The following is a 14223-nucleotide window of genomic DNA, read 5'->3' as shown; positions in this document are numbered from 1 at the left end:
ACCAAACCAAGCATAGGAGCAAAGGATTAAACAGGCCTGACTATCCTTGCAGAGCAAACATGGAAAAATCCCCCCCCTTTCCAAAAAATTTACAAGAAAAATCCTGCCAAGTTTACTGTGAATGTACTGTTAATGCACAGTGATGGTAAATAAATAGAAGGCAAACAATAATGCAGTTTGTGCAGGTGAGATAAAACATAAAAAATACAAAATAAAAAGTTCCCAAGGCGCCTCTGAGAGTTAAAAAAAAAAAAAGAACAACAAAACTAAAAGTAACACCTACCTTTTATTGGTCATTCAGAATGATCTCATGTTATGCTGGCAGCCCCGTGCATTTCTTAATAATTCTGAGCTTTATAATCGTCTTTTATTCCGTCAGTGGTGCTGGCACGGCCTCCAGCGTGTGATTAAGAAGTTGTTGTTTTTCTGGCAGGTTGCAGTGCCATCTCTGCCAGCGGGAAAGACTCAAACGCAGCGCAGGTCTGCAGCACCATGGCTTTCATTCATGCTCGAGCAGCACGGGCGATTATCAGTCTCTCTCCCTGGTGCGGCTCCGCGCTGCTGATGTCACCGCTGTAAAACACGGCCCACCGGGAGTCAAAAATGACTAATTTTAAATCTCTGGTGTCCCTGGTGTCCGCACACTGCGCTGTGATGTTACGTTCAAAAACTCAGCGCCTGATTTTTTTACACCGAGAAAGCAAAGATGAAGCAGCGAAGGAAAGAGCGAGAGTATGTCCAAATCCTTTGTTAGTTTACACATTCTTGAAAGCCTTCCCAGTGGTTTATTGAAGGTGGCTGGGTTTGCGGTGGCAGACGCATATTAAATGATTGTTAAAATAAGCCCGAGTCTGGCCCTCGTCCCTACATATAATACCTCATCACGCTCTCCAAGTATCAGGTTCTGTTGTCTGAGGGCTAATGCGTCTCCTTTCGGATTGCATTTCAGCGCACATACTGTACGCGCGCACACACACACACACACGTGCGAGCGTTCATGCAAGCGCAACACACGTGTGAGCCTTCATGAGAGCACACACACACACACACCTTTTTCATTACTGGTTTTCAGCCCAATTCCAGGGATAATACTGTGGAAAACACAGTAATTTTCCAGACCAATGTATTTTCCAGTGTGCCATGTGTTGCCAATATTTGCGTTCTATACAAATGTGTAGTCACTCGCTGCTGACTGTCTGTATGCAGAGCGCCCACTTGCTTTTTTTTTTTTTATATTCAGTTTCTGTGCACTGCAGACACTTGCCCAAGGACTCTAGTTGGTATTATGAAAACCGAGGTGAAAGGCAAATCCACTGCACACTGACAAAGCACTTAATGGATGTTTTATTTTATTCATTTTTTTTTTAAGAAATAGGAGTGGATGCACCATTTGCATCCGTGCATTTAATGGTTTCTGTTCCGCAAAGGAGGTGAAATGAACAAAAAAAATGAACTTAGTGTCTGTTACCGCTGACCAGGATTTAGTCCCTTCTGTTCATCTCTCACAGCTCTCAGCTACTCATCACTAACTGACATTTTTTTTTCTTTCTTTCTTTCTTTCTTTCTTACTACTCCTTCCACCTTTCCAGAGAGGTTCCAGCTACGGCTCCTTGATAACTGCCCATGGAAAATATCAGCTATTTGCAAAAACGGGCTATTTTAAGGTAAGGCTTAGTGAGTTCTGACATTTTCAACTCCTGCGCACTCCTTTTCCACCCACACATGTGCACACTCGCAGAGAAAGCCGAGGAGCTGGAGAGGAGAGAGAGAGAGAGAGAAAGAGAGAGAGAGAGTGTGGGCGAATTCAGCTAGTTGGTTTTAATGTGAGCCGCAGAGTGCGTCATTTTTTATTTTTTTAATGTATTTTTTTTTTTTTTTTTACACTCCCACCTTGCAGTCTGGACATGGCCATCAACTTGTTGCTGTTGTTAATTTACCTATTAAATAAGATGCAGAGGTGTGAGGCAATGTGGCGAAGGAAGCTCCTGAGTAATGAGATGCCTCGCTTGGCTGTGTTTGTTCGCAGCGTGATGCAGTTTTTATATAAAATCCTGATGTCACCGCGGAGCTTGAACGCCTCGCGGAGCATCTGAGGTGGCATTTACACCCCGACCTTTTGCTTTGTTGCGTTCGGTACAAGCCAGAGGTGCTTTAAACAAGCTAAAAAAAAAAAAAAAAAAAAAAAAAAAAAAAAAAGGAGAGTGAGAGTCAAGAGCCTCAAGAAACCAAGCCCAAAAAATTGGAAAAGAGCCCAGCATTCTCTGAGAGCGAGTGAACCGTGGCTTCATTCAGCAGCCACAGTGAAAATATTTATGCCTTCATCAGCATCTGGCCGCCCTCATCTGTTGCTAACAAGGGCCGTATATCCACGCACATGCTCGTCGTGTTCAATAAAGAGAAATAAAGACACGGCTCCCACGTGGAGTCGCACACCAACTCGGCGCTGGCTTGCACAAGTTTTACAGTTGCAGCTACAGTGAATCGCACCAATCAGTCTTTCATGTCTGCGGTTGTGTGGAGCTCACCTCGCCTCTCTCTCTCTCTCTCTCTCTCTCTCGCTCTCTCTCTCTCTTGTGCAGATTTACCGATCCTCACGTATCAAAGTGACAGATTCAATTCTTCATCTGCAGCAGCCTGAAATAGGCCCCAAACGTACCTGTAGGCTGCACTGCGAGCTTTGTTGTTTCGCACTTCACCCCCCCTCTTCGTGCTCTTTCATGAAATATGACTCAGATTACTCAGATTAACCAATTTTTTTTTTTTTTTTTTTTTTTTTGTACTTTATTTTCATTTAGTCTCCGGGGGGTTCTCATTATATTCTCATTTTGTGTAATGAAAAGCCTCGTTTATGCTTTGAACTGTAAATCAACGCTGCCACTCAGACTGGAGTCATCTCTCTCTCTCTCTCTCTCTCTCTCGCTCTCTCGTTTTCCTCACAGGGGAACTTGGTGGCCATCAAGCACGTCAACAAGAAGAGGATAGAGCTGACCAGACAAGTTTTGTTTGAACTCAAACATGTAAGTGTTCATTGTTATATCCGGTATTTTAACTTTTAACCATTTCAATTCATTTATGTCTCAGTTTGACTCAAGACTGAACGCTAAGCTAATGAAAAGTCATATTGAAGTTACTTTGACAGATATTGCTGTCACACGATCAATCACAGTTTTGGTGGAAATGATCTTTTTCATTTTCACCGAAAAAAAATTAAAACGATGTATTTTTTGCTGCGGTCTGTACCAAACAATCATGAATTCTTACATCTGAATAATAATATTTGAAGGCCAGGGCGTCTCTATGGCACCACAATAGCTGATTTATAATGATATTTGCTCCCATTTCACCTTCATCAAAAAAACTCCTGTGATTTAGATGTTGCACTTGGCCATTTACTGTAGAGATTTCGATATTGTTTCAGTTAATTTTTCAGCCCTTTAACCCTCAGTCTGCTTTTTTCTAAGTCATTCCAATCTATTTCTTAATGTCCAGCATTTTTTTATTGATTTGCTGAAGACAGTACATGTTGCTAGAAATGGTCTTTTGGCACCGATGCAGACACTGAACTGTATCAGCAACACAGTTCACATGGTTGTTTCTAACAGTCGGCGGAAGGACAGCACTAAAACTAAAAACTAAAAAAAGCAGCTCAAGAAATAGTCGAGGTTGTACGCTGTGTGTATCAGTCAGAAAAGGCACGTAAACGTATGTGCTCTGTGAAGTACTGGAGAAGTTCACCACGTACGGTAAAATTGGATAGTTGGAGAGCTCATCTTCCTCCCATCAGAAGAAGCCATTCACCGCTACTCATACCAGGATGCAGCGTGAAAAACAACTTCCACAGACGTGACAGTTCTCCAAACTGGATAATCCATCAGCGTGCATGTGAAGCCCTCATTTTCGGGTTCCTCGGGGTCGCCGTTTGATTTGTACCGTTTGATTTCGCCCAGGCTTAGCGTTTTCGTGTCAGCGCCGCAGTACGCCGCTCTCTGTTTACAGTGAATCACCTGAAGTCTCAGCCAGGAAATAATGTGCAATACACGCTGTTTATATAATGCATAATTTACTGGCACGTTCATTTCTTCCTGTGTGGAGCATCTTGGTTTTTCTGGGACGGCAGTCGATGTTGAGATATGTTTGACACCATAACCATGAAAAACATGTAGCGTGCACTGCAAAATGATTGGGAGATAATTCAAATACATGCAGAGAGCAGGGCTGGGCAATATATCAAAATATTAGCAATATGGTGATATTGACATAAGTGTTGTCTTTCTCTGATTTTGAAATGTCTTCCATGTAAATATCTCAAGAAAGCTTCAATACTCATCCCCACTGTATCACCACAATACTGATATCGAGGTATCCAGGATATCAGGATATCAGGATATTGCAATATTTGATTTTGTCCATATGGCAAATTCTTAGTAGACAGAAGTAAATGAGCTTTATCACTGATTTCTGCTTATAAAAACCACCCAACTTATACGACATATCCTCGCCTGAAGATCTGACATGAAACAGACTCACTGATAGCCAAATGCACAGGAAGCTTTTTTCTGGTGTAAACGGTGCAGAAACATATTTACAGCTCGGAGATTTTTTTTCAATACACACAAACACACACGGAGCGAGGTGTAAGAGGGCGTTTCGGACGGTGTCGGCTCACAGCTCAGGAACACGTGCAGCATTTTATGGCTGTGGATTCATGTTGGTTGGATACCTGCACAAAAACAAAAAAAACCAAAATAGACCATGGACCCCCATCTGAGAAAACCGTAGCTAGCGTCTCGCCTGAAGGCAGCATACCTTTGTTTATGGCCCCATTCAGCGTGGAGAGAGCCACTGTTGGCCTTGAGGCTGAATTGTAAAAAAAAAAAAAAAAACTCCATCTTAACAAGTGAAGTGATGTTTGTTAAATAATGCATTCCCTGTTAAAGTCATATTTTTGTTAAAAACATGGGGAGAAATTGCCAACACGCTGACATAATCTCACTCGTTCTCCGTGTTTCAAGAAAATTCTTCAAAGTGAGCTACACTTCACTGGAAGAACATTTTGCTTTTAAAAGGAAGGTTTTTTGTTCTCTGGCGGAATAGAAAAGTAAAAGGCTTTTTTTTTTTTTTTTTCAATGGACCTCATTCGCAGGATGTGGGGAACCGGCTCATTATCAGCGCAGTTCAAAGGAGAGCAGGATATCGCTTATTACTTCAAACATGTGCTCGCAGCAAAGAGTTAACTTCCTCGAACGCGGTCCCTTCAACATTTCGCAGCAACAGCTGTCGATGAAAAGGTCCCTCTCGGCTGGGAAATTGGTCTTTACGAGCGAGTGATAAGGAAGCAGGAGGGAAAATTTCACACAGTGTTTGTGGCTTCGTGATGGAAACACAGTGTGGCACCGGGAAGCCCGTAACTCAGATATTACATCAAGGCTCATGGACAAGATGGATGCTCATGGAGAGGACTTACTTTCTTTCTTTTTTTTTTTTTTTTTTTTTTTTTTTTTTTTTAATAGAGAGCGGGGCGGCAGTGGTAACATTTCTTTGCTTCGCTGCACTTTGCTCTCTAAATCTCTCTCTCACAGTTTATCTTCCTGTCTCCTTCACTCTTTCTCTTCCTCACGCACCAAACTCACGCTCTCCTCCTCCCTCCGCTTTGCTCCTTTTTTTCTGTGAGCCGCGGCCCAGAGGAGGGGAGCAGGCAGTCGAAGGCCTGGATGCCTCTGTGGCCTCTCGGTCGGTCGGCACAGGAGAGAGGCAGCCGTCTGAGCTGGCAGCTCGTCAGACGCCCCGGGGGCCTGATCGGCTGTCAGGCCACAGCTCATGAAAAACCCAACCAGATGGGGAAGAGTCGGGCCTGCCAATGGAAACTTAACCACTTATCTTCCAGCGGTCCCTCCTCCTCCTCCTCCTCGCCTTGCCCCTTCCCCTTTCTCGTACTCCACCTCCCCCCGGTGCTCCTCCTCCCCTCTCTGGTGTTCAGCAGGGGAAATTATATAGGCCAAAGGGTAGGCCAACTTCTCCCGAGCCGTGAAACAGGAGCGAGTAACTCCCTGGTTTTGGTGAGAGGAGCTGTCACTCACCTCCACCTCTCCATGAAATGTGCACAAAAGCCAAAAAAAAAAAAAAAAAAAAAAAAATGGACTGGATGAAATTATGAACACTGCTTTGCAGGTTTCATGCTGGCCATGGGGAATTTTATTTATTTATTTTTATTTATTTATTTATTTATTGTCATTCCTCATATAGATTGAAAAGAAAAGCGTGTGGAAGAGATCCATATAGCTTCTGTTAGAATAAATGATAATACTTTTTTTTTTTTTTTTTCATCTTAAATAGATCGTGTCAGTAAACACCCGCCAGGTTGTTTCCTCCAAAAATAAGCTCAAGGATCTCTGTTTTCGTGCATTTATATTTGATATGATTCATTTTTCTTTTTGGAGGGGGGAGATATCCACAGTATTATAATAAATAGAGAGCATGGGATTGGTGATTATTTTCCTATGCGCTGCTTTTTTACCCGTTTCGCTCTCTGCTCTGATATTGCTGCTAGTACATCCTCTCAACACCTCAAGGTTTTTTTTCATCGTCTGTCGCTCCTCAGCACAACTAGCTCATTCATAACCTCCAAGGGCAATTTATTCACATGCACATGTTTCAACGAGGTGCCCTGTGCAGGAATGCTTCTCAACACGTAGAAAAGACACTGTGCCAACTGGCCTTACTGTAAATAGACTATTCTGATGAACTGCTGGCAGCGTATTTTGAAAAACTTTTTTTATATAAATGAACCGTCAGTCCTCTCCTTCTTCTATTTCCACGGGGTCTGAGGGGGATGCAGTGTTGGGAAACGTTTGCACTCACGGCCGTGTTGTGTTTGTGTGGTTATTTTCAGATGAGGGACGTCCAGTTCAACCATCTAACCAGGTTCATCGGGGCCTGCATCGACCCTCCCAACATCTGCATCGTAACAGAATATTGTCCCAGGGGCAGCCTGCAGGTAACGCCCTCCGCTGTTTCAACACGTTAAGATTTTTTTTCTGGTATTTTTCTTTGCTTTATGTCACAGCCGCAGCGGAGGGAGAGACAGGATGGAGGGGGATGACATGCAGCGGGGGGTACGGGTCAAAATCGAACCCGGATTGCTGCAAAACAGCCGGAGCCGCCCCGTGCTCTCTGAACTTCTGCCTGTTTGACATCTTACATTCTCTCGTAGCTTTGCAGTTGTTCAGTTTCCCTGCGGGTTCCCAGACATGATAAGACTGGAGGGTGAAAAACGCTTTCAGGGTTTTTTGTTTTGTTTCTCAGGATGGCTTAATGTCTGAATGAAAAATATCCAGCGTATGCCATTTGGGGACGTTTTGCGCCTCTGATTGTCAGGGGCATTTTGGTTAGAGGCATTTTTCAGAGGCGTTTTTTTACCGAACAATAAAATAAATACATTTGCATTACAAATTCGCAAATAAACACTGAATTTGTGCCACTAAGATTTCTATTGGACTGCTGCAAAGTGCTTCACAGAACAAGATGGTGTTGTTTTTCCTTCTCCGTCTTAAACCTGTCCATCTTCCACCCGCCATTGATTGTTGCGGGTATTTTTTTTTTTTTTTTTACACCCTATCGACTGTTTTATTTCTTATTGATGCACTTGTTTGTGTGGGTCAGCATTTTCTTCTCCTGCCGGCGGTGCGGTGTCAACATCGCTGCTTCAGGCTGCGTGCTCAAGCTGTTTTCAGGTCAAAATCCGGCCCATTTTTCTCACCGAGAACGCGCTGGAAAGAATTGGTCGCAGACGCCCTTTGGATCACCTGCAGCTCGATGACCCACATGGGACACCGGTGCCTCTGACTCCTGAATGTTTGACAAAATGAACAGGGCGAATTCCTAAATATTCCTAAATATCAGGGTCATTTCTTGCCCCTCATTTATCATTTTCCAGACATTTCATGAACTTTCCGGGGCATTTTTTTTTTTTTTTTTAACCTCAAGCCGCCTTTTTAATTTGTGATCCTGCACGAGGGTAAACATGTTCGTCTGAAAGGCCCCAGTGGGGATCAAACTACTATTCCTGGCAGGATTTTGTACCAACCTCTGCCCACTGAGCTACACAGGACCAACTGAAATCCCCTTATTTAGTTTCCAAGAAGCCCGCCGTATGCCATGACCTGGCCTTTCAAGATATTTTGGTGTTTGTTTGACGTTTTCGGACCGCTTGACCCATAACACGCAGCCTCTCTGATTTTCTCTCTGCTGTAAGAAGTGACACCGAGCAAACGTGTTCCTGTCCTTTACAGCGACTTCTCGACGCGCCGGCAGCTGGGAAACGCGGGGGAGCTCGGTCACGGCGTTTATCAAGTCACACTTGCAGAACAGTGTTTTTGTGATGATGACAAATAGTGGCACTCGACGTGACGGTTGGCCGGATGACGACTGGGATTCGGATTCCAGTAACTGGCTCACTGCCGGCCTTTTTGGGTCATTCGTTTTCCATCTTCGATACTAGCCTGCAGTGTTGGGTTACGCGGGCCTGTTTAACCCCCGAGGATGATTAAGAATGTAGGATATGTGGCCTGAAGGTGGTAATTAATCTAAAATGGGTCTCGTACGCTGGTGCTGCCGTTTGCTGAGAGGAAGTCGAAGCGGTGTTTGACAGAAACGGCCAATGGAGCCGTTTCTTTAATCTTTTCAGCACAGTTCAATCCTTTATGTTTGAGCTGTTTCTTCTTTATGTATGTGTGTGTGTGTGTGTGTGTGTGTTTTCCAGGACATTTTGGAGAATGAGAGCATCAACCTGGACTGGATGTTCCGCTACTCGCTGATCAATGACATAGTGAAGGTATGTGTGGGTCAAACAACACAGGGAAAAAAAAAAAAAAACCTGTGTCTTGACGATGGTTTTCGTATCAATGTGGGTCAAAAAAGCTCAATTCCCAACCTTATTTTGGATCCTTTCTGTGCCTTAGACACATGAAATTCAGGCTGCGTTCAGTTTGCACGCACGGTTTGCGGGCAAGTGTGTGAGTCGAAGAGAGCGAGAAGGACTAACATGCAGAAAAATGTATTTTTGGCATCGAATGTTGTGTAAATTGGTGTATTGGCATCATATGTAAAGTATGGCCCGAATGTAGGACAGAAGCATATTCATAAACTTACCAGAAATTTCCTACCGTCTCATCCAAAGTAATCATGGGTTTATTTCAGGAAATTGTTTTTAAGCCATCCCTAACAAAAGGGCCTTTTGTCTGGAGATTGTTTTCCTGGATTGATGCTATATTTAACAACATACATGACAAAGCACTCCACCGAAATTCCTCCACACAGATATCAACGTGGAGGCAGGCAGGCAGCCGTGGTGAAGCTGTGAGGGATATCTGACTCACCGTTTCCACAAAATATTGAACATGAGTACATTCAGTACCCGGCGCCCTCCCTCCCCCCCAAAGGAATTAAAAATAATTTCGCAGGAATTCCCCCATGAATGCTCCGTCCTTGAAACACGGCCCCTTTCAAAATATTCAGCATACATCCACTTATCAAACCGTATTATTTCCATATGGCTGGATTTTGTATGTTTTCATGTGTGATTTGCTGTAGGAGAAAAAAGAAAAATGAACACACCGTAATTCCTCATTTCATGCTCCCTTTTCCACCAGGGGATGAATTATCTCCACAACAGCTACATCGGCTGCCACGGAAACCTGAAGTCATCGAACTGCGTGGTGGACAGTCGATTCGTTCTGAAAATCACGGACTACGGCTTGGCCAGCTTCCGTTCGTCCTGCGAGAACGACGACTCGCACGCGCTCTACGCAAGTGAGTCCGCTTCATCTGGTTGGCGTGGAGATCCGTCAAAATCTCCTCTCTGATAGACATTCAGAAACTGTGGCATTTAACACCAGGGAGGACGTGTTTCTCAGCGTGTCTGTCTGGCTTGTTGCTCATTTTTCAGAGAAGCTTTGGACGGCCCCGGAGCTGCTGATATACGACCGGCACCCCCCTCAAGGGACGCAGAAGGGTGATGTGTACAGTTTTGGGATAATCCTGCAGGAAATAGCCCTGAGGAATGGACCTTTCTTCGTGGAAGGCATGGACCTCAGCCCCAAAGGTAAACACAACTGTCTTTTATGGACTTCAGGAGAGCTGACTGACTGCTAAAGACGTCAGCTGATGGGAATTCTTTAGGTTGGCAAACTACCAACAGGCCCTTTATATTAAAAAATGTACTTTTGGAGACAAAAGCCTATGAAGTTAAAAGAAAGCAGACACAAATTGTGTTAATTCACTAATTCACAACCAAAACCCTTATTTATGGCATGGTTATCTGTAAAATTCTGTAACTTTGATGCTTAATTTCATATTTTTTGTCCTTTCTACTATGCAGAACACAGGTGAAAATGTTCATATTGTTTTTAATTGACTGCAGAAAATAGTGCAGCCCACACTTTTTGATGTGCAACACTTCGAGGTGGATCTTTGTACGACCGAAATACGGTGTTTTTGGCCCACGGCCCGTGTAGATATATATGAAAAACACATGTCTCCCAGATGTCCATGCTAGGTGGAGTCACATGGTTGACAAAAAAAAAAAAATCAACATCAGACATCCGGGTTTCAATAAATCACAAGGACATGAAGGCCTCATGGCTAAGGAGGAATCACAGGGTCCAAATGAGGCAGAAAAGAGAATAAAATGTAAAAGTCAGCGAGTGAATAAGCATGTGTTCTTTTATATCTATGGATACTTAATCCAAGGAACATCGTAAAAATATACGGCCATGTCTAAGCTTTATTAGTTGAAGCTGCTGCAAGTACATTTACATCGTTTATGTATTATTTTGAAATCAGTTCCTGAAATTCGAAGGTTCCCACTGTAAAAAAAAAAAAAAGGGAATAGTGTCATACTTTTATGTGCTCTTGGACCGAATTCGTCCAGATTAGTAAATTGTGCCTCAAAAGCCGCAACAATGGAAACAACAGAGTCATAGAAAGCAGCTCATAATTGCTTAAGGACACAGTGCCAACAGCGTTACCACACAACTGTTGTGACAATATTTTTAGACAAAAAAAAAAAAAAAACCTCCATGAATCATGTAGAAAAAATCTCTTGGTGTAATCTTTCCCTCACTCCTGGAAGACATTGGTTGTTACCCTCTTAAGTTTTGTGATGAACTAAACAGCGAAGAATCCCGAGCTTGAGTCACCACCGATGCTCTGTCCGCTCCTGTGTTTTTGCTCATTTGCCCGTTCCTTTGCCTTTATCTCCCAGATGACCATCACCGCTCCAGCTGAGAGACAAGAGCGAGAAAACCATGCAGAGCAATTAAGCATCAGAGCTGAACTCCAGTGGTAAAAGTGGAGGGGCAAAAGCCTCCACGGGTGTCGCTCCGCTCGGCGCCACGTGATGACTTTAATTAGCCTTTTATTAACAGCCACGCTCAGGAGTGATTGTACAAGTGGCTGCTGCTTCTCCACAGCCTCTCGCGGGCCGAGTCCAATCAAGGCCCGCACTCGTTCTCCTGTCACTTAATTACCAAGAAAATCAAGGCTGTGATTAGAAGGTTCTGGCTCCAGATGATGTTAGCCTCCTCTTATCGCTGGCGTTTAGGTGCCATTTGATTATTGTAATAACATGAAGAGAAGAAAGAAACAGAAAGGCCGTGATTAATCAATCAAACAGCAGCAATCGGCCGCAACTTGAGGTCGACTCACGCCGCCGACCCCGATAAGGTTCAGCCAGGCAAATAGCACAAGAAGAAGTACCAACAAATCTGTTAAAGCAATACTAGTATGCATACACAAGAACGCTGTACTTTGGTAACGCTACAGGTGTTTAAGTTCACTCGGTAATTCAACGATTAAGCTCTCCATCTTACTCAAAACAGAAGAACAAAAAAAAAAAAAAATCTCCATCCTAAAAAGTCATTTAGTCTCTTATTCAGTCTTTAAACCAAGGTAAAAAAAAAAAAAAAAAAAAAAAATCAGCCAGTGGGATGAGATAATCCCACTTGTTTCCGGTGCTAATCAACATTTCCAGGATTTTCTTTAATCAAGTTTCATTTTCTTGATACTAGTCAGCTAGTCAGCCAACATATTTATACTAAAATACTGAGATTATAACACTGAATATATAAGCAAGATTGTAACTCTGAATATGAGACTAAATGACTAGTTTAGGTGGAGATCTTTTTCTTTTTTTTTTTTTTTTGCAGTGTGCTTATTATCGTTGGCCCAGCTGAATTCAGAAACCACACAAAAGTCCCTGCAGAGTAATTAGCAATGCTGCTTTAAGTATAATGACAGCAATTACAAGTTATTAGTGAAATACAAGTCCAGTAAAGTTATTTTCTTGGTATCATAAGTGGTGTAAATGTAGGATACGGATTAAATGCACATTCACAAGCCCAGATCAAGGCAAATCGACACTAACAGACGGGGCTTAACACACAGTATCTACCAGGCGATAATGTTAGGGGCCCACAAAGCCAAAGTGGCAGGCTCCACTCACACTTTATGAATTGTTTAGATCCTGCCAAACGAAATTTTAAAACATTTATCAGTGACAGAGGTGATTTTCCTGGTAAAGATAAATGAGGCCATGTCTGCCATGGATGGTAGGCTGTTTAGTTTCAAGCACAGAGAAGCACAGGGCATTGCATCAGGCGAGAGGAAGTTGACGACGTGAATGAAATGACTGAGTGTGGTTGTTACAGTAGCTTGCAGGACCAGATACACACACACACACACACACACAGAAAGGCATACACACCACCTCAGGCTCTGTCTCCACCTGGCATCAACATGCATCTTTGGCGATCCGTTCGCAAGCGGACAGCTGTCAGTCCGTCCGCTCACACCTGGCGGTAAAACGCGCCTCCACATGCGCCTCGCCTGCCCACTTGTGAATGCATCTCACCTTCCCGCTCTGTATGCAAATAAACATGCATCATTTCCATTTGCAAAGACCAAATGTTGTTGTTTTGAGTCGAGAGAGAGAGAGAGAGAGGAGTTTTATCGACATATGCACAAGAAAACACACGCAGTTACACACTGCACAGTGAAACTCTTACTTTCCTAGTCCTCTTTCCATGCAGTAAATAAATAAGTAAAATAAAAAAAAATGCAGTTAACAGGGTGTAGGTATTCAACAAAATGAGACATTCTTGCTCCCTACAGGCTCATTTTAATCCACTGACAATTACCTATGACGTGCTTCATATCTGTAAGTTATTACAGGCTCGACCCGATCACGTTCAGGCTCAGATTATTTAATTATTCCGGCGGGTTTGAGAGGGTCGGTGGAAAAATCAACCTGAACCGGACGCTGAACTGGAATGATTGAATGTGCAGGTGGGTGGGGACTGGGGAAGAAATTACAGATGAGATTTAAAAAAAAAAAAAAAAAAAAACTAAACCCGTCTTGGTGAAAGAAACGTCAGGTCAGTAGTGTTTTTATTCATGAATAATAATTAAAAAAATAATAAAACTTTATTTGTATAGCACCTTTCATACAAGAATTGCAGCTCAAAGTGCTTCACAATAAAAAGAACATTTGAACACATTAAAATAAAACATTAAAAACAGCACAGGGTGGAATGAAAAAGAAAAGGCTAAAAACGAGAACTTTGAAGTAAAACAAAAGACGCAAATAAAACAATAAAAGACAACAGTGTGGAATAAAATAGGAGCTAGTTAAAGGCTAGAGTGAAAAGGTAGGTTTTTAGTCTTCTTTTAAAGATGTCTAGTGAGCTGGCTGCTTAGGGGCGTAAGGAACAAAGGCAGCATCCCCAATTTTCCTTCGACTGTTGTATGGAACCAATAAGCCAGCAGCAGACGATCACAGTGCTCTTTGGGGTGCATAGCCAATAAGGGAGTTGGCAATGTAGCTCGGTCCTAGCCCATGAAGTGCTTTATATACAAGTAGGAGAACCTTAAAGTCAACTCTAAATGTTACAGGGAGCCGGTGTAGGGCAGCTAAGACCGGACTAATGTGCTCTCTCTTCCTGGTTCTGGTTAATAAGCGAGCAGCAGAGTTTTGGATGAGCTGAAGTCTGTCAGTGGTTTTCTTTTGGGAGGCCAGTAAAAAGTACATTACAGTAGTCAAGTCTGCTTGAGATAAAAGCATGTATTAGTTTTTCAGCATCTTTTCGATTTATAAATGGTCGCTCTGAGTTAAATCACTGAGTCAGGCAGGAGATTTTTTCTCTTGGAAAAGTGACGGTCTGTCCGGTG

At 43.0% G+C, this 14223-nt stretch overlaps 1 protein-coding gene across 1 annotated transcript in view; it reads left to right on the top strand.

Moving 5' to 3' along the window:
• The window catches only part of npr2 (natriuretic peptide receptor 2), a 55755-nt gene that overhangs the window by 24056 nt on the left and 17476 nt on the right, over positions 1-14223 (top strand). Inside the window, exons 9-14 of the mRNA XM_030066040.1 lie at positions 1590-1664; positions 2940-3017; positions 6890-6994; positions 8759-8830; positions 9648-9807; positions 9944-10099. Of these exons, the coding sequence (XP_029921900.1) occupies positions 1590-1664; positions 2940-3017; positions 6890-6994; positions 8759-8830; positions 9648-9807; positions 9944-10099 (646 nt within the window). The remainder of the gene's footprint in view (positions 1-1589; positions 1665-2939; positions 3018-6889; positions 6995-8758; positions 8831-9647; positions 9808-9943; positions 10100-14223) is intronic.

This window comes from Myripristis murdjan, chromosome 12, assembly GCF_902150065.1.
Source record: "Myripristis murdjan chromosome 12, fMyrMur1.1, whole genome shotgun sequence".
In the NCBI taxonomy this organism is placed as follows: domain Eukaryota; kingdom Metazoa; phylum Chordata; class Actinopteri; order Holocentriformes; family Holocentridae; genus Myripristis; species Myripristis murdjan.
The sequence above is the reverse complement of the archived record's forward strand: the minus strand, read 5'-3'. Positions and strand labels throughout refer to the sequence as shown.